The sequence below is a fragment of the Prunus avium genome, chromosome 3 (genome assembly GCF_965620075.1).
Source record: "Prunus avium chromosome 3, drPruAviu1.hap1.1, whole genome shotgun sequence".
NCBI lineage: Eukaryota > Viridiplantae > Streptophyta > Magnoliopsida > Rosales > Rosaceae > Prunus > Prunus avium.
Window position 1 is genome coordinate 38200773 of NC_142286.1, and position 20625 is coordinate 38221397.

Sequence of the window (20625 nt, forward strand, 5' to 3'; positions counted from 1 at the left end):
TTCGATTCATCTCTCCTTTAATATAGATACATACTCTCAAACTTGTAGTTGTAGGTCTTAAATGACACATACAAATCCCATCCATTGCCCTTTTGAAGGCCTATATGCTAAGCTTTCAAACTTGAGGATGAGGGGGCTAAGGAGTGGGAGAGATGCCCTAATTTCAACCAACATGGAATCTCATAATTTAATAGGTCTACAAATTAAGATAATTACCCTAGGCAGATTAGTGTTTCTTATAGGCAAAGCATATGAGCCTATTTATTTATCCACTGCCTCTACTTATTTATTACTAAAATATCTACCATGTATCCATTTGAGGTTAAAACTTGTTGGCTTTTATACAAATATACCATGCTAAAATGAATTGTTATAGTAACTATGTTTCAAATCCCGAGGTGACACAAGAACAGCTCATATATAATATTACATAACTTTGATACCAAAATAACCAAAATTCTACAGCAAATGCCAGAACCCCGAAATTAATTTTAATTAATTAATTTGATAATGCAAGGTCCACGAAGAAGATGAATGTTAGCTATTTGTGTTTTCCACTATTTCTCTCCTTGGATTCTGCGTTTTCATGTTGCCTAGTTTCCTCGTCACACATGATGTGATCTTTCGATGCATGTGGGAGGGAAGTATTTGATTTTTCATGTAGGTTTTCATTTCATGTTGCCCTGTTTTTCCACTAATAATCTTCCCATTAATTAATCTCTTTGCTTTACAATAATTCCAGTTAATTAATTTCTTTTCAATTATTTTTTATTATTCTCTTTTGGTCTGTGGCATTGTTTTCTGGGCGTTTTTAAAAATAATTAACCCCAGCTGATGATTTTCTTTCTTAGTATATTGAGAGAGAGAGAGAGAGAGGAGCTTGTGTATAATATTAGAGGGAGAGCTTTCGTGGACCCATCCTAGGATAGGGATCTCTCTCTCTCTCTCTCTCTCTCTCACCTAAAAATCGCTGTCTTTCAGTCTGTGCATCCATCTCACCCATCCCCTTGTCCTTCTGAAAGCCCTGTCACCATGAGAGTGAGAGCCAGAACATAATCTAAAGCCCTTCCCTTATAAAATTTGTGTCAAAAAGCAGAGAGTACCTATTAGCCTATTAGGAAGCAAGCACATCATTCTTTTGCTGCATGAATTCATACCATTGACATGATGGCCTTCCCACCTTGTCATAGTTTCATGTTCCAAACCCATGAAGATCCAGACCTCCACCTTGCTAATTCCTCCTCCCTCAACAACCTTCCCTCTTGCCCACCTCAGCACTTCCATGGTCTCTCTTCTCTCTCCCTCTCTCTCTTTCTCTCTCTTTTTCATTTTTATTTTCATATACTTTGGAAGCAAATCATGGGTTCTTTTTATTTGTGTAATTAATTATTTGTGTGGTTTGGTGTGGGGTCTTGCAGGCGGTGGAGTGCCTTTTATGATGAAGAGATCACTGTCATTTTCAGGTGTTGAGAACAATAAGTGCCATCATCATGAAGAAGTAGGACTGCATGGAGGAGGAGAGGATTATTTGTCTGATGATGGATCCCAGATTGGTGAGAAGAAGAAAAGGCTGAATCTTGAGCAGGTTAAGACTCTTGAGAAGAGCTTTGAGATGGGGAACAAGCTTGAGCCTGAGAGAAAAATGCAACTGGCCAAGGCTCTTGGTCTGCAGCCTAGACAGATTGCCATATGGTTTCAGAACAGGAGGGCCAGGTGGAAGACCAAGCAATTGGAGAAAGACTATGATGTCTTGAAGAAAAAGTTTGATGCACTTAAGGCTGACAATGATGTTCTTCAGGCTCACAATAACAAGCTTCAGGCTGAGGTAAGTTTTCATACAGTTCCTTCCACTGCAGATTGGTTTTCTTCTTCCTTCCTTCCTCCCTCTTGGTTCTCCTGGGATTTACACAAGATCAGTTTGAAGTAGCTAGAATGTTAATTAATTTTTCAAAATTTAATTAATTAACTAGGTATTATAAACAATATCCATAGCATCAGCATGGATTATGGTGCATTATGATTACTAGGACATCTTAATTCCAGTGGCTCCCGGAGCTCTTGATCCAATGCACATAAATATATAATTACTACCAAAAGTCATTGTAATATTCCCTAATTTCTCTTAATCAGTGTCAGTCAGTCTGTCAGATGCGCATCTGATGAACAAAAGTATTTTAATTAATCTTAGTTAGTTGCTTACCTGCTTGCAATTTTTTAATGTTTATATGTTTGATATTCAGAAAGTCCCATTTTTGTTTTTCATTAATTGGTTGGAAACGGAAGAACTTGCATCTGAGAGTGATCATCATCAGTTTTTAATATCATAATTTCATACTTAATCTTGATTGCTTGGGTTCAAACTAATGCTGCAGTTAGTGGCTATGAAAAGCAAGGATTCAAATGATGCTGGGCTTAATAATAATCTCAAGAAAGAAACTGATCAGGGTTCTTGGAGCAATGGAAGTGAGAACAGTTCAGATCATCATCATCATCATCATCTCAACCTAGACATTTCAAGAACACCAGCAACAACCAACAGCTCACCATCTAATTCCCAGCAGATAAATGGAAAAAACCTCTTCCAATCCTCCCTCAGGCCTACAAGCATAACCCAACTCCTCCAAGGCTCATCAAGATCAGATCTTCAGTGCCTCAAAGTTGATCAAATGATTCAAGATGAAAACTTGTGCAGCATGTTCAATGGAATTGATCAAGAGCAGCAGCAAGGCTATTGGCCATGGCCTGAGCAGCACCATTTTAATTAATTGAACCAACCGCTTCAGGTTATTCTCAAGCACCCATTATCCAGTTCTGCCAAGGCTCAATGATCAGACAAGTAATCAAGTAAACAATTAGGAAATTTTCCTATGAGTTTTAATTATTAATTTTCAAGTTTTGGCTGTAGATTTTGATTGATGTACAGAGTTCAATATTTATGCTTCATCAATTTCATCAGTTGGGCTGAAAACCAGTAAGGGGAATTGATTGCCTCTGAATAATACACTTTCAAGTTTCTATATCCCATACTTTAGTGGATTATGTGCTAATTATATTAGTTTGCTGGGTTGGATCATATTAAGAGTAGTGCTAAAAGATTTAATTTAAATTAAGATATACATGTACATGTGCTAAGTGAGTGGATTTCCAGCTCTGGCATGCAGCATATGGGACATATGAAATAAGATCAAAAGGATTCTCTCCCTGCAAATTTTCATTTTAAAAAAAAATAAAAAAACTGTTGTTGTTGCTTTGGAATCATGATGTAGTAATATAAAACAATTTCTATATATGGAATTGCTCTGTGAAGTCAGTTGCAGTGATGAGAAAAAAAGCTGACTTCATGTAGCAGAGAGAGGTGATGAAGATTAAAGCCTTAAAGGAAACTGTGAGCAAAATCTCTGTGGGAGGTTAAGAAGGGAAAAAAAAGAAGAGGGTTGAGGTAGATTCTGAGCACACATTCCAAGTAGAAAGAAGCCAGAGAGATGGGAGAAGAAGAAAACAAATTAAGTAGTGGAGGGGGTTAGGAAATGGTCACTGTAAATATATATTTCAGCTTTTGAAGGTGACGTTTGTAAATTTCCCTCTGACAATCGAAAGTATCTAACTGTGTACTCTCTCTGTAGCATATATATCCATGTGATCTACTGCCACCATATCCTATTATCATTCAACTTCAAACACACCATCTCTCTCTCTCTCTCTCTCTCTCTCTCTCTCTCTCTGTGCATATCTGTGTAGAAAACAAGAAACATAGCAGAGCAACATTCAATTCTTTATCATATGAACAAAACAAGCATTTGGGAGTAACATTACTAATTAATTGACCACATCTAGATTAGAACAATTTTTCAAAATAAATATTTAAATGAAATATTGAGAGTATTGTCTCATGTCGGGAAATTAAAATATATTAATAATTTAAATGATATTGAGTTATCTCTCCATCCACAATCAATTGGTATTAGAGCAAACTATTCATATTCATGTGTCAAGTCCAATGATCACGTCACCCAATATATGTTATGCTACGTATTTAACTTAAGCGATACTACAAGTGAGAGAAATGGTAACTACAATGAGCCACTTTACTATATATATATATATATATATATTTTAAGTTATACACCATAGAAGTACTGTCATGATCTAATGCATCATTTGCTTTAACAGAATTTGATAGGAATTTGAATGGCCACAGGTTGGTGTTCAGGAGACCGAATTGATCATATCAAATTAATTAATCAAATAAAAGTTACAACAGTCAACCACTGATTAGCCAAACTATATAAATAATAATAATATATGTTACCTGCTGTAATAATAGTTAAATTTCATCAAAAAACCCTCGGGACTTTCGTACAACAACCTTTCAGGCATATATGCTTTGCTTTGCTTTCCAAAGCGCAGAGCGTTCGACTGCATTAACCCCAGCCTGCCTTCTTACGGAGTGAGTTATATTATATATATCTAGTACAAGAGGCCCAATTGTACACAGTCCATGTGAATCTGTAGGCTTTTGTCTCCCTCAGTTTAGACCATAAGAATCCTGTTTCGTCACATGTTTCAAATTCAGCTGCGAGACACCCTACATCTTAATTCCACACCCTCATCATCAAATTTTATTTTTTTCCTTCTTCTTACTGTTATATAAGGAATCGAACCCTTCAGTTATCGTAATCTCTCCCTTGCGGCTTAAACTAGCACGAAAGCAAGACTTGTAATTAATCTGCACAAAATTTGAGCATACACAAAAGAGAGACTTATAATAATTTGAGGATGAAATTGAGCAGAGATTCTGCAGCATGCAGGGAACTTATCGGATATGATTTGTCATTTTGGATCTCCATGTGTCTCAAAATTGTTTATGATTCATGAAATCATCATAAATCATGAGCTTGCTGACGGGTTTTGAGCAAACACATATAATATAGCAGGCGATGATTGATGATTTTGGAATTGCACCAATTGCCTTGAACACCGCGCTGCTTGCAGGAGCAGTTGCATGCATGTTGTTTGCTCATCATCTCCTTAGTCGAGCTCATATATAATATAGTTTTTTTTTTTTTTTTTTCTGCAAGAGCATGTTTCTGGAGGATTGAGATTGAAGGAGATCCACAAATTCTCATTAAAATACTCAACAAAGATATTCAAATTGCGACTTCGAACCACTGTTCAAGGTATTGGCATTTTCACTCAATTCCAATTCGTTTCTAGTCAACATACAGAGAATCCAATATGGTAGCTATAGTTTAGTCAATCTTAGACATTTTATGATCATCCTTATATTTGGGTTTCTAATTTTTCTAGTTGTATTATGCTTAGATTAAAGATTGATTTGTAGCCAACACTTGCAAGCCAGTTGTCTCAAGTTCAAACCCCCATGACATCATGGTAAGAGCATTTTCAGCAGGGAGGGCAAGGGGAGGGCTGGGGTGGGTGGGGAAGCCCAAAAACCTATTTCCAGCAACAAAACCCAGCCCAGGCAAGCAGTGGGACCCAGCGAACTGGGTTGGCCCGAGGGCAAGTCTAGCCCCAGGTCCAAAACTCGGGCAAGCTGACGTCATTGATGACGTCAGCGCTACATTACCGCTACAGTGCCGCGCACAGTACTCTCTGCCACGTGGCTGCTGCTGGGCTCTCCGATTCGATTTTTTCCAGCAATCCAACGGCGACGATTTTTTGTGCAATAAAAAATTGAAAAAATGTTTTAAAAATTCCAAAAAAATACTGAATTTATTTTCTATAAATACCAACAAATACTCTTCACTTTTAAAAAAATACCGAAAATCTTATCTGATATGAATAGTATTGACACGTAGGAACCCAAAAATATTACCCGAAAATATTATCCAAAATAATTTTTTAAGTAAAAAAAGTTGTGAAAAAAACAAAAAAATGAATAGTAGTTGCCATGGCAAGGGTTTGACTGCTGGAAACACACATAGCTAAAAAAGGCAAGGGCAGCCACTATTCACATGAATAGTGTCAGCCCTAGCCCCCCCTTGCCATGGCAAGGGTTTGACTGCTGGAAATGCTCTAATGTGTGTGTAAGAAACCCTCCTCCCCAAGGCCTCGTTTGTTAGGAAGGACTAGAATAGACTAGCAAAATATGCCTACATTTCATGTACATTCAAGACATAATATGAATATTGTTGTCTAACTTGGAGGATTAAGGAGGACTATTCACAAGAGGTTGATGACTAAAACATATCCCTCTTAATTCCACAATTTTCAAGCGGATTAGGGGGGATAAGTTTTAGTCTACCTCTTATAAATAGTCCCCCTTCATCCTCAAAGTTAGACAACAATATCCATATTATGCCTTGAATGCACATGAAATGTAGGCATTTTGCTAGTCTAGTCTAGTCTTCCCTATCAAACAAACCATTGTAGTTTAGACTATTGATTGTATTTAAAAAATAAGAAAGAAAGATTGATTTGTATGGTTTAAGAATTCGCAGAGGATCCTCATTGTAATAGTCTTTTTAAAACTTATAGTAGCTAGGTAAAATGGGGCAAAGCCCAAAAATAACAAACGAACTCCAACATGGTGTGGTTAGATCCGGGAGAGGCTACAATAAGGAGTTTAAAGTGAAAGACTATTTGATGAGGCCAATTCCATCATTAAAATATTTAAAATGTTTAAGTCCCATGATTTCTTTACATTTGTTGATGATGAAGTTGACCTCCTCAAATAGCTTCCTCACTTCAAACTCCTCATTATAACTTTTTCCGGCTAAATCCTCCCATGGAGAAGGGCCCTAAGAAAAGTGTAGCCCAGATCTTGAGTAGAAGAAAGGGAAATTAATGAGTAGTTATGAAATTGGCACTATTTAATGGCATTAAACTAATAAGATACCAAATCATTGATGAAACCCAACTATTTTTTTTTTTGGAGGGAATTAACTGATTTTTTTATATATAAAATTATTGAAAACATTACAATATCATCTACTATACTAATTTGGTATTTAAGCGTTATTGTTTTCAAATTAATGAAACACGTTTGGACCTTTTAGAGACAGCCCAATTAAAATCTGGGCCATATAAAACTAATAAGAAAAGGAAAGTGTTGGGCTTTGCTTGTTGTAAATAGTTCTCATAAATAAAATAAAAATAAATGCAGGATAAGCCGAAATCTATCTATCTGTGGTGCGCGCGTGGCGCTGAAATTTGGTCGTCGTGGCATTTGGTCTCGCTTGACAAAATCAAGAACAAAAGTTAAACAACCCGACAGGAAAGCAAAAAAGGTCCTCAACAGCAAATAAAAAAGAAGAGCAGAAAGTTAACAACATAAAACCAAACCACAAAAAGAAAAAGCAATAAGTTCATAAATAAAATAATAAGAAAAAAAGAAAGACAATCCCTCTCTATCCATCACATTAGTTAGCAATGATAACAAGACAAAATTAAGTCCTAATGAAACTAAAATCATGTAATCAAACGACATGTTGGGCATCTGCATGAGCACCACTTATAGTTTAAAAAAAAAATCCAAAAATATATTGTTTTTTTCGTTTCAGAAAAAGAATTAGAGGACTGGTTATTTAAGAGATGTGGCAGATGAAGATTAGCCAGTAACGTAGAAGAGTGACAAGTGGGGAAGCCTGTATGGAAATCAAGGAACGTTTTTGGCTCACTGCCTGTTGTTTTACACTTTCCCTTTCTCTCTCTTAAGGCCTCAAAACATCCTCCTTATTCCTCACCCTTGTCCTTCACTCCTTTCCATGCTTAACGCACGTTTGCTCCTCTCTCTCCCTCTCACACACACACACACACACTAAACCACATTGTTCTAAGGTTTCTGGTAGCTTAACCTTGACGCGATTCTGTACTTGTCTTTGTCTGTCTCCATGTCTGTCTGTGCCAGTGAATGTGTGTTTGGTTAGCTGGAAACGACCTGATGATTTTCGAGTGCAAAATGTGTTTCTTCCTCTTTGAACTCGTTGCCCTCTGAGATTAGGTTACTGGGTTTTCATTGTTCTGAGTGCGACATTCTTCTCTGTTTTAGCTAGGTGGTCGTCCTTTTGGCTTGCATGTCTGTTTTCTTATGTGGGTCTTATCTTATCCATTGGAGTGATTTAACGCATATATACTCGATCTCTCAACTTGGTTTTGGTGGTTTTGGGTAATTTTGAATTGAAGGTTCTCATATCTGAAAAGGGTCTAATGCGTTTTCTAGAATTTTGATCATTTGGACAGTTTTTCTTCTCTGGGGTTGTTTTTCTGTGTTATTTGTGTCATCTGCATTTTGTTCACTTGGTGACTCTGTATCAAAGGGGGTTGAAAGATTGGTTTTTGGTGAAATTGCATATCTTTCACATATGAGGGGTTTAATTTAGGGTTTGGAGAACATGGGATTAGGCCCTGATGCTCTTAATGCTGGAGCTTGGAATGTGGGAAAATCAAAGGGAAAGAAAAAGAAAGATGATGAAGATGAAATGACAGGGTGTTGGATGAAGTTTAGGCTCATGGGAGGATGCATGTCTTCAAGGACCAAAGTGGATAGCTCTACAAGTGGAACTAGCACACAAGATGGTATAATTTATTTTCCTTAAAGTTTTGTTTCATTTCTCTATGTTTTCCTAATACCCTTTCTCAATTTTTATGGTCTTATTTGTGGATTGGATTTTGATTGATTCCTTGGCAATGCCATGGTGTGATTATTATATAGCATGTCGGAGCGCCATGCGTATAGATGTTTATAGAAAAATTTGATTCATTCATTGGTTGGAAAGCATGTCATCTTATGCATATTTAGCTCATCAATCCTCATTTTGTTCTTCATTTAATACTGTGGTCATATAAATCTGTTATCCTGTGATCATATCTGTTTTTGCACTGTTTCTGGGTCTTGGTTTTATCCAGTGATAAGGTCCCATTAGTTGCTAGTTTTTTCATTTCTTACTTAATCAAGAATGGCCAGGAACTTTCAAAAGTTCAACCATGAGGTGTTCTTCACATTTTAAATTAGAATTGCAAAGAATATCACAACTTGCATAGATATTTCCAGCATGCTGAATTTTGACTTTTAGCATCGACTTTGATTCGTGTTTGCTGAATGCTTCCCAAAATAAGGATACAGAGCTAGTGGTTTTGGATAGATGCTTTGCACGTGTTTGTTTGACCATGCACTATATGAAAACAGCTAGTTTATTCTTTGACTCATGTTTGCTGGATGCTCCCTATAGTATGGATACACAGCTAGTTCCCTTTTGTCATTTTCGATAAATGCTTTGCACGTGTTAGTTTAGCTATGTGCTATATGAAATGATTACGATTCCAGTTTTTGTGGAGGATTCATTAAGAGCTGTTTTGACAATTAATGCATCTTATGTGATGAGATGTGTTTCTGTATGCATATTTAGTAACGGAAAATGTTAGTCTCAATTGTTCTCCACGTGCACATGGGCAACTGACTGAAGCAAAACTCTTTCATAAAAGTAACATAGGTGGGAGCCTGTGTTACCTGTGTTCTGTAAAGTGATTAGCATGCTTTTCTTTAGCAGAGAGTGCTCTCATCATGGGTCACCTACTTATTCAAATAGCAGTTTAAATTTTTTTACAATCTTCTAGATGTTAATCTGCACAAAATTTCAGTATATACACAAAGTATGCTCCCCATAATGAGAAATAAGGATTAGACAAGGAAAACATTTAACAAGATACTCACATTGGCAGACCATTATCCGTCAACGAATTTTGCTGCATTAAATACCATATCAATGCTTTATAAATATGTAGATATATATCCTGATGTTCATCATATGGGAAGAGAATTATTTGTAATTCCCAGTCGTGCCACATTTAGGATATGTCACTTCTCTTTATAGTGCTAAGCTGGTTTTCTTAAATTGTATCTGATGATTTAATGTGGTATCGTTTGTGAACCAGTGGAAAGTAAATGTACAAATGACTCCATCAAAGACCAGCCAGCTGCTCCAGTTGCTTTGTCTTCAACCACTAGCAACACAGAAAGCACCCTGTCCACTCCCAAGGCAGCTGAGGAGCTGAAAGTTGCTTCTCAGCTTCGAAAATTCACCTTTGATGAGCTTAAGTCAGTGACAAAGAATTTTAGACCTGTGAATCTTTTGGGCGAGGGTGGATTTGGTTGTGTCTTCAAAGGCTGGATCGACGAAAATGGAACTGCTCCAGTAAAACCTGGAACTGGGCTTGCGGTTGCGGTAAAGACTCTGAACCATGATGGACTTCAAGGTCATAAAGAATGGCTGGTATGGCGCGTCATTATCAGTTTTTTTTCTTCCCATTACCACTGATTAGGACTATGGGTATTTGTTTCTTCACTTCCATGAGTGAAGGATAATCTTTTGTCTTTTCCTTGTGGCAGGCTGAAGTTATTTATCTTGGTGACCTACTTCATCCTAATTTAGTCAAATTATATGGCTATTGCATTGAGGATGATCAAAGATTACTTGTGTATGAGTTTATGCCTCGGGGAAGCTTGGAGAATCACCTCTTTAGAAGTATGTACTCAAAACTATATGGCTATTGCATTTGGTCTTCCTTCTGGCATTTTATTTTAGTCATACATATTTTTGGAGGTACCATGAAATCTGAGTTTACTCTAAGAAAGTGGAGGTAACTATTTAAAGTCCTACTGTAGTTACTTCTCAAGCATTGGAATTGTTTTCTGTTTCTTTTGTTTTTGTTTAAACTTTCTTATCGGTCAGTGCACTTTATGTTATATACTGCTCCTCCTCTTCATGCTCTCCTTTTCTTTCTTCTGGTAATAAGCCATATATTTTCTTTTGGCCTGAAGAATTATGTTCACCTGTAATGCTTGCAAATGATATTTGAACTATTTTGACTCCTGCTGAATTTAGCCTAGGACAGCTTTTAATATGATGATGAAGGCTGTAAGAATAACGGTGGTTGTATTTTTTGGTGACTAAGTTTCCTATTAGTATTAGCGTTTAAGTGTGGATACGCATTTAGCATGTGTCCTAAATGTTATTTTGCTTATTATAACGTTCTCCAAAAGTGCTTCCCGTAGGAAAGGAAAGTTTTTATGTTTTAGATGCTATTTGTATGCAAAAAGTGATAAAACAATCTTAAATTTAAGTTTGGAGGTTGTATGACCATCTATTTTGATTTAATTAGTAAATAAAGATAGGGGTTAATACTTCCTAAAGTTGGATGTGTGCCACCATTAAATGTGGTGAGGTAGTAAGCCTGTTTGTCTCCTTCAATGCCTGGGTTCCACAACTGGACAAAATGCCATGAGATGTTTCCTAGAAAAACAAAACAAAAACCAAACAAAGAAAGTTGGATGTGTGCGAGAATCTGTGGTGCTGCCCGTACTAGATGATTTTCTAGTTGATGATTCTATTATGCTTCAGTAATAATTTTGTTGCCCATATCAGGGTCCTTGCCGCTTCCTTGGTCTATCCGAATGAAAATAGCTCTGGGTGCTGCAAAGGGTCTTGCCTTTCTTCACGAGGAAGCTGAAAGGCCAGTGATTTATCGAGATTTTAAAACATCTAATATATTGTTGGATGCGGTGCGTTACTAACTTCAGGTTCAAATGTCTTCATTTTGCCCTGATACCTATTTTTCTAATCAATAATTTACTCGTCCAGGATTACAATGCCAAGCTTTCTGATTTCGGCCTCGCTAAAGATGCTCCAGAGGGAGATAAAACTCATGTCTCCACCCGAGTGATGGGCACTTATGGTTATGCAGCCCCTGAGTATGTTATGACAGGTTGGTATCATAAACTGTATGTATCATATTTTTTTGCCTTACTGTCAACAGTTTTACTGCATCTTGTTATTACTCTCTGTTGCTTTCATATGGAATTCCTTGAACCCAAACCTGATAAATCTGGCACTTTTTCATAGGTACAAAGTATATAGGCAGTCTTAAACTTAAGATATGATTATGTCATCCTGGTAACTTTTTCTTAGTCTACCCTCCACCTTCACCTTTGCCCTCACCATTCTGTGCCCGACTGCCTGACTCTTCTAGTAACTGCACCCATCAACTTTATTAGATACCTGTTTTATAGACAATGAACTCTGCCTGACAATGAAGAATGACGAGGGAAATAATAACTTTACTACCATATGCATGCTACAATAAATATGACTGCTTCCAGCTGCTAGATTTTTGCTTATTGCAGCTATGGTTATTTTCTGATTTACTTTAATGTTCAAGATAGGAGAGCCTCCCATGTTAAATATACTCGCATCCGTATTATGTATTTTAACCTTAGCATAAAGTTACATTCCTCCAGGTCTCATTTGGTTGTCAACTTCACACGATATTATATGTATTAAGTTTGTATTGAAGTCTTAAATTATGCTTCAAGGGATTTTTGTAACTCATCCAAGTATAACGTGAGTTATCTTCTATCAGGACATCTTACTTCGAAAAGTGATGTATACAGCTTCGGGGTGGTTTTGCTCGAAATGCTGGTTGGTCGAAGATCAATGGACAAAAACCGACCCAATGGAGAGGTTAACTTGGTTGAGTGGGCACGCCCGCACCTTGGAGATAGACGAAGATTCTATCGACTAGTAGATCCTCGACTTGAAGGCCGCTTCTCGATCAAAGGTGCCCAGAAGGCACTTCAGTTGGCTGCCCGTTGTCTTAGTCGTGATCCCAAGGCTAGACCTCTGATGAGTGAAGTTGTTGAAGTGCTGAAGCCTCTACCCACCCTCAAGGATATGGCATCTTCCTCATCTTACTTCCAAGCCTTGCAAGTAGAGCGGCCTGGCTCCAATCCAAATTCTCGAAATGGCATTAGAGGGCAGGCTGGGGTTTCAAGGAATGGACAACCAACTAGAAGCCGGTCCATGCCAAATGGTCCGCATGCCTCACCATATCACCTTAACCATCCTCACCGATCACCCAAACCTATCGCTCAATCGTAAGATTGAGCTTCTGTTAGATTTCCATTTTGTTTAATTTTATCAGGCCTTATATTTTAAGGGATAGGAGAGATTGGGAAAAAAAAAAAAAAAAAACCTCAGTGGTAGCATTGAGCCCAAGGCCATTGCGGTCTTCTTAGAGATTATAGAATTTTGCCATCAAGCTTAACTTGTGCGGCTGGGAGGAATATATATATATATATTGAGCATAGAAAATTAGCAACGGAATATTATGCACCTTTCCATCAAATTGTGTTTTTAATTAGTCAAAGGAAAGAACCTTGTAGCTGCTGCTTGTATGCGGAGGTCAAAATGGTTTTATATGTTTGTCTTGTTACTTTGTTTTATCAACTATTTATATCTTTCTTTCTTTTTCCTTTTTTTTTTCCGTGTTTTGGCATGTCAATAGGACGAGTTTGTGGGGAAAAACTTTCGATAGCATACCACTCTTTTTCTGGGTCAAATGCTAGGAAGAACCAAACCTTGCAGATAAAAGTTGGGCTGGAGTAGAAACAGGGCCACAATAGTATTACAAAAGCGACCTCAAGACCAAAAAATTGATCTAGTTATATCAGTTGGAAAATTCTCAACAAATTTCACCTGTGTCATCTTCGTTTCTTACTTCTCCACAATGAATTCTTGAATTTCAATTCCCGTATGCCGAGCCCCTCCCTGTAATCTAACTAAAATTTCATCTCCAACTTTAAGTGAAGTCACAGGAATGGCAGTTTTTTGCACTTCAATTTCTGCGGCAAATGTAAGTAAAAATTCAACAACTGTACGATGAACGGAGAATAAGGAGAACAATATAACTCAGCAAATTGAGAAACCAGTTAAAGAGAGTGAGAGCACACCTTTGCTGGGACAAACTAAGGCCACTGTTTCCGCATTCTGTACAAGGATGCTGTATAGAGTTTGATTATTTGAATCTCTCTGGAGCTGAAAAAGTACAAATATCAACGAAAAAGTATATTAATCGGCGGCAAAAGTAACTAACTAGAAAATTATATCACCATAGAGGTTATCAAAATCCTCCGTGTTGTGAAGCGCATAATGTTCATAGAGGATTTGAGCTAACTTATTAGTGTTGTTGATAGCAACTCACGTATCGCACATACAAAAATTAACACCAATAGGAATACAATTTAAGATCTTTTAATAACACAATGTGATTGTAGCTATTACAGACCTTCGCCTCCACAAGGATTAGCGGTCTAGTTTCTATCTTCACACGCCCAACAATCGCTGTTCGTTGATGGCCTTTCTGATCAACCAGAATCACCTCTTTACCTGATTTCAACTCTGAGAGGTAGCACGTTTTTCCTCCTGGAACAGCAACATAGGTATGTACAGGTCCCTGCGCATTTCACACATATATTTGGTAAAACAGACACTAATTGGGAGAATTAAAAAATTAAAACTTTAAAGGTACAGTCCTTAAAAACATTTCCAGGGCCGCTCTAAACCAAACTCACCGCATTGACACGAAAAGGCCTGCTCGCAATGTAATTTGACTCCAAGCATTCCGAATGAACGAGGAAGAGTCCCCTGGCAAAGGATCCAACCTTGAAGATAATAAGAAACTCAGGCTATAAGAATGATGAAATAACAGAGAACCAGCTCAATCGCAATAGAGGGAGCAACACAATAACCGAAAATAGAGTTATAGCATACAAGCAGTCCTTCCCCAGGTCTCATGAGACTACAGAGATCAACACAAACTCGATCCCCCATTCCAGCTACTTGTACTGAAGTTACAGTGGCTTTGGTCAAGCTCAATATGTTGCCCACTTCATCTCGTCTGTCAAAATAATCCTGATGATATTAACCAATATAAGCAAAAGAAAAACACTTTCCATATGACCAAAGAGCCCTTAGCCAGTAACTAATCACCTTTAAGTCAAGAATAGCTTTTACATCCTCAACTTTTAAAACAACTCCACCCAGACCTTGTTCGAGGGCCTACAAACACAGAATAATGAACATGTACAGCATTTAAGGATGCATAGAATTTAAGTGGTAGTTCAAAGTTCAAAACTGAAATGCTCATTCAATTGTCTTACTTTTAACACGTTTGATTTGTTGTACCTCAAAGAAGACTTGTGCTTCCAAAGGGGTTTTCGAGATGGCAAACACTGTTTTTTCACTCCCTTGAAATGCTGCAACTATATTCTCCGCGGGTATTACCTAAGCAATAAAAATCAGGAGCAGAACGTCACTCCATAACAAAAACAAACAAGATAGGTAAACCAGGAAGTTCGAGAAACAGAAAGAGAGAGTGACAAACAAAATTTTCCAAATCAGTCAGCTACAGACCTGCCAATCTAGTAAATCAACAACAACATTTTCCCCCAACCCTTTATCCGGCTGAAGCTGCTCTAACTCTTGGGGATTGGAGACCTCAAGAATTGTGGCAACACTTCTGTTCTCGCCATCAAAAATCGCTCCCTCTTGGATAAAGAGAGGATGTATCAAAGCAATTGCTGCTCACATGCAACACCCAAATCATCCAAAATGAGAAAATAAAATTCTAATGTAAAATGGCACTCCGCAGAGCAAATCAAGCTTCTACAACAACGTCAAATTCATCCAAAATCTCCAATTAGGTACACCCATAATTGTAAAGTTTTTGCATTTATCAAAACCTTCATTAATCAAAGCAAAAAACTTTAGTTTTATAAAGCATGAACCAGAAAAACCCAAAAACGTATAGACTATAGAAGTTTGAAAGAGCTTACAGGACCACTCATCGGCAAGTTCACGACTTCGAGAAGAGAAGATGAAGGTGTTCCAGCCTCTCTCCACAGAAGCCGTCATGACCTGCTTGCTCTCCGTCCACACCCACACCCTCTTCGACTTGCCGTAAGTCCCCGAAGACGACGACGTAGAGGAACCAAGACCAATACTTGCAGAAGAAGACTTCTGGGCCAATTGGATTTCCTTAATACCATGACTAGCTTCCATTGAGTGTTTATGTGAACTAATCAATCTGCAAGTGTTCCATGTATCTGCAAAAATTAATCAACATACAAAGAGATAATGAAAAAGAATAATCACAGTGACCGAAGCTATTGACTTTCTGATATTTTGATTGGCAGCGATGTGCATTAACCTGCAGTAGGAGTGAAGCAGCGGATTCCGGCTACACAAGCAGAATGCAGCACAGCCATCTTTCTTCCACTTCTGTGGAGTCTTGGAGATATTATCGTCTACGCGCCAAGGACCGCAACTGTTGCTCCACAAGTCACATATACGACGTTTTGGTTTCAAGAACAAACTGTCGTTTTAATAAGGGTCGACCCAGAACGAGTCACGGGTCAGCTTATGGCTCGTCAAACAAGGGTCGACCCATAGATTGATCCAAAACAAACTGGTCTCAAGTCCAAAAATAAAATTCGAGTCCAGCCTTTCTATGGTTGGGTCATAAAATTTTAGCCCTTTTTTTTAAGCCTTTAAAATTCATTTTAGGTCATTCAGGCATCACACCATAAAGTTCGAACTCAATAAAGAAGTGGGAATTCCAACTTAAGATCTCTTTCAATATTAGAAAGAGAAGCACCCACTAGATTGGCTTGTTTGGGAGTGCTTCTGGAAAGGCTAAAAGTGTTTTCTGACAACTAAAAGTGCTTCTGACGTTTGGTAGAAAAGTTTAGAAGCGCTTTTTAGAGAAGCACCTGCTATGTGTTTCTTTGGGAAGCACTTGGATTTTTTTTATGAAAATTCAAGATTTTTATAATAAAAGAGATTTTGTGATAAGCGCTCATGAGCAAAAGTACTTTATAGAGAAGCAATCCCAAACGAGCCCTAAGTGGTTTCGATATTCCAACTTAAGTTGTTTCAATACTACTCGAGGTTGGAGCACTAGATGTGAAGAAGAATTATAGATATTCTCGAAACAAATATATAGGATATAAGATTTTATCCAAAAACTAAGAAAATCATTAGGATGTATCATGACATTTATTAATTCAAAGGCCTAACCTTACAAGAAACTCAAACTACAAAAGGTAAAACGATGTCATTTCCTCAAGATTACAAATAAAGAGTTATATGCACACTCTTCTTGTTATGAAACTTATGAGGCATATGGTGCTTTAGTTGAAAACTTAAACAGCATATTATGTTTGTAGGGCTTTTTTGGAGTCACAATCGTTGACGGAAAATTAGGGTGATTGACTGCATCAGGAAATCCTTGAGTCTCCAAACACAATGCTGCATGTGGTTCATATACAAAACCACCTTTTCCCTTCACATCCTTGAGAGAGTTACTTGTGTAAAACTGCAAACCAGGAGCATTTGTTGACAGCTCCAAAACCCTTCCCGACTTCTTATCATACACCACCGCTGCCGGCTTCAACTTGTTGCCTGCTCCTCCATCAAGCACGTAGTTGATGTCGTAACCGCTGGCCAGCTTGTTGATCCTGCTGCCAACGGCTTTTGGTTTGAGGAAATCATAAGGGGTTCCTTTCACAGATGCAAACTTGCCAGTGGGAATGAGATGGCTGTCTACCAGAGTGATTTGGGATGCAAAGATCTTGATATATTGGGACAGAACATCACCGCAGTTGTGACCACCAAGGTTCCAGTAGGTGTGTTGAGCTAGATTCACTGGGGTAGGCTTGTTTAGAGCCTTGGCTTTCATTTTGACACTCAATTGCTTGTCTCCAAGGAGAGTGTAGCTTACTGTGACTAGCAGATCACCAGGAAATCCTGCACAGAATATGTCACAATGAATTGGGTTTAAAAGCAAAATCCAAAGCCATAAACAAAACATGTATCTATTGGGTTACAGAGAAGAGAAGAGTGAAATGAAAAGTTTTGTGCACCTTCTTCACCATCTGCACTATGGTAGGTGAAGACAATGTGAGGAGCATCGCCTTCATTCTGATACTTCTGCACTTTCCAAACAACATCACTAAATCCTATAAGCCCACCTGAGAGATTCATTTAACCAATTGATCAATTTGCAGGTCATGCATTTCTTCTTCTGGGTAAAGGAATGAAATTAGTTTCAAGTTGAAAATGAGAGACTAATGTGTTACCATGAAGAATGTTTTTTCCTTCATTAGCAACTAGCTTGTAATGAGTTCCATTCAATGTGAATTGAGCTCCTCCAATTCTGTTAGCAACCCTTCCAACAATAGCACCAATGTATGAAGTATCATTCTGCCAAAAATTCGAATTACAAATTAAGTTCTAATTTGACGTGTTTACAGTCAGTCATGCAGTTTTGTTTTTTTGTTTTTTTGTTTGTTTTTGTTTTTAAACATTAAGAAAATTGACTTCACATGCCATTTGGAATCTTGTCTTTTAATATACACAAAGAGGAACTAGATTTCCACGCCTTCAACTTGTTCTGCAAGATCATCCTTTTGTCTTATGTGACAGAAATATTGATTGATAAATTTTTTGCTGTGGGAAGTAGAAATGCAGGATGCTAATCAAACGCTCCCCATATGATTTACTTGAAAAGAAAAATACTCTTCCCAACACTTTCCAAATGGCCAACTTGGGCAACTAGGCTGGCCATTAGCCTATGTCCCCCAGATTGATTTCTAACCAATAGTGTAAGGATAATGCTTTCTATCAAAATTACATTTTTGTACAGATAATGCTCCAGCAGGGTTAATCACAAGTTTCCAACCTTCCATTTGACCGTTAAACCATGTACATATCATGGTGTTCTAGAATAGATAGAGACCCTAAAAGCTTCTAGGCAATAGCTAATCAAATTATCTGGGAGAATTATGTTTAAACACTACTAGTTATAGCCAATCAGATTCTTTCCAAAAATGAAAATCCAATTACAATTGTCCTCCTAAGAGAGACACAGAGCAATGTGTGGATCCCTCATAGCAAAAAGCTTGAAGCTTTAGAACACCAGAATTACCAATAATGCTTAAAACATAAGGGAAGGCAAAAGTTCGAAAGAAAAGAGAAGATTCACCGTGTACTCCTTGATTGTATCGTACCCAAGAACTACATCAGCCAGCTTTCCTGAAAACAACAAAAAGGAAAAGAACACAAAACCCAAAAACAGAAAAAAAAAGGTTAGCACAAGAAAGAAACTTTTGAGGTAAAAGTTCATAGAATTCAAGAAGAGCATATGATTCACAGGAGATTACAGATTATTATGAGAGAAGAAACAAACAAACCATTTTTGTCAGGGAAGACAAGGGAGATGATAGTTGCACCCCAGTTCGTGAATTTGACTGAAAGATCCCCCTTCTTGAGCTCATATATGCCAACCTTCTTCCCCTTTGGTTCAGAACCAGAAACATTGGCAAACCCAGAAGCAGCTAGGAGGGTGAAACAAAGCAGCACACAAATTTTGGCCATATTTTTCTTGGCAAAGAATGAGAAAATATGTGACAACAATTTAATGAGATGGGGAGAATTAAAGAGATTAATGGGTGTACATGAAAACAGTGTGAGACGCAGAGGACTTTCCAAACACAGACACAAGTCAGAGAGCAGTTTGGTGATTATGCTTAAGCTCTCAAGGTGTTTAGCCGGTTGTGTTGACTAGGTAAAGCACACAATGTGCCAAGATTCTTCATCGTCTAAATATGGGCCCCTGACTTGGACATATTGCAAATTTAATAACAGGATTTTTTGATTAATCATTTGGCTTTAAGCAATGATATGGAAGATAACATTGAATACGATGACTTTCCATGACTCAAATCTTTTTTTAAACATATTTTTGAGTCTTAACTCTGATGTCATGTAATGAAAATTTTGACAAAAATAAGATTTTTAGATTTTTGGCTTTGCCTTTGATTTTGGGTGTACTGAGGTGTTCAAAGCTTAATTATGACCAAGGGTAGTAGGAGAAAGAAACTTTGTCTCAAAATCGTCATTGCCATGCAATATTATACACAATTAAACATCATCCTCATTCATTAAAAATTGCTATATGAGTTAAGCCAATTAACCAGAGCAGTATTTGCTTACATCCATATAAATTAGATTAATTTAAACTACCTTTTTTCTACGTGGAGAATGAATCCTTTCATATCAATAACAAGGAAGTTGAGAAAAATAATTCAAACCACATGTGACATGTACAGAAACTGAACCAGTGGGGGACCCAAGGGAAGTTGATTCTATACGGATATGCTTTCTTCATGTCAGTCGTTTGTGTTGTTTTGGGAAAGGTAGCATCCAATTGATGTCCTGATTTATAACGCAATTTCTCCTCTCTTTTTTGGTAAATGTAAAGTTAATTAAATACACCAACAAAACATTTGGCCCTTTTGGAGAGAAGGAGAAGAAGAAGGGTTTTTGGGTGCGCAGTTGCAATTTGCAACTGGGTTGGGGTGGTGATGATGATGGCGAAGAACATAAGAAGAAAGTGTGAAGAGTGCGTGAGTTCCAGCCTGGTGACACGTTTTATCCTCAACTGCAAAAGGGAGACACAAATTGGTGCGAACATGAAGAATAGCTAATGTCGTTTCTACCCTCCTAGATAACAAAGCACAATAAGGGTAGTATTGCCTTTTCTGATTTCATATCTGCTAAGCTAATGCTTTAGCCTGTGTTTGGCTAAACTGGGTTTTTCTTTAGTTTGGTAAGCAAGTAATAACAGGCATACCAAACAAAACCTAATTTCTTAACTTCATTCCGCTTCTTTCTTTAGATCGAAGGGATGCTCAAGCTTGCTTTTCTTTCTTTTCTTTTCTTATTGTTTCACCTCGAGTTGTTCAGGCATGAGTCTTATTTAAGATCA

General features: G+C 37.6%; 4 protein-coding genes across 4 annotated transcripts; 2 read left to right on the forward strand and 2 right to left on the reverse strand.

Annotated features, from left to right (window-relative positions):
• The first annotated feature begins 907 nt into the window (after positions 1-907).
• Positions 908-3024, forward strand: LOC110760873 (homeobox-leucine zipper protein ATHB-20). The gene is made up of 3 exons (XM_021963220.2): positions 908-1285; positions 1419-1825; positions 2373-3024. The coding sequence occupies exons 1-3, from the start codon at positions 1165-1167 to the stop codon at positions 2763-2765; spliced, it is 921 nt and encodes a 306-aa protein (XP_021818912.1). The 5' UTR covers positions 908-1164; the 3' UTR covers positions 2766-3024.
• A 4555-nt stretch (positions 3025-7579) lies between these two features.
• Positions 7580-13225, forward strand: LOC110760898 (serine/threonine-protein kinase PBL34-like). The gene is made up of 6 exons (XM_021963250.2): positions 7580-8538; positions 9895-10232; positions 10349-10484; positions 11385-11521; positions 11601-11724; positions 12379-13225. Exons 1-6 carry the CDS (start codon positions 8355-8357, stop codon positions 12894-12896), a joined length of 1437 nt encoding a protein of 478 aa, XP_021818942.1. The 5' UTR covers positions 7580-8354; the 3' UTR covers positions 12897-13225.
• Positions 13226-13357: 132 nt separating this feature from the next.
• LOC110760877 (3-dehydroquinate synthase) lies at positions 13358-16144 on the reverse strand. The gene is made up of 10 exons (XM_021963224.2): positions 16006-16144; positions 15632-15901; positions 15210-15376; positions 14982-15080; positions 14787-14855; positions 14568-14708; positions 14369-14458; positions 14083-14250; positions 13748-13832; positions 13358-13639 (listed from the first exon to the last, which is right to left on the reverse strand). Exons 1-10 carry the CDS (start codon positions 16061-16063, stop codon positions 13512-13514), a joined length of 1275 nt encoding a protein of 424 aa, XP_021818916.2. The 5' UTR covers positions 16064-16144; the 3' UTR covers positions 13358-13511.
• Positions 16145-16809: 665 nt separating this feature from the next.
• LOC110760876 (uncharacterized) lies at positions 16810-19430 on the reverse strand. Its single transcript, XM_021963223.2, has 5 exons — positions 19049-19430; positions 18841-18890; positions 17936-18059; positions 17720-17827; positions 16810-17603 (listed from the first exon to the last, which is right to left on the reverse strand). Exons 1-5 carry the CDS (start codon positions 19230-19232, stop codon positions 16969-16971), a joined length of 1101 nt encoding a protein of 366 aa, XP_021818915.1. The 5' UTR covers positions 19233-19430; the 3' UTR covers positions 16810-16968.
• Positions 19431-20625: the final 1195 nt, after the last annotated feature.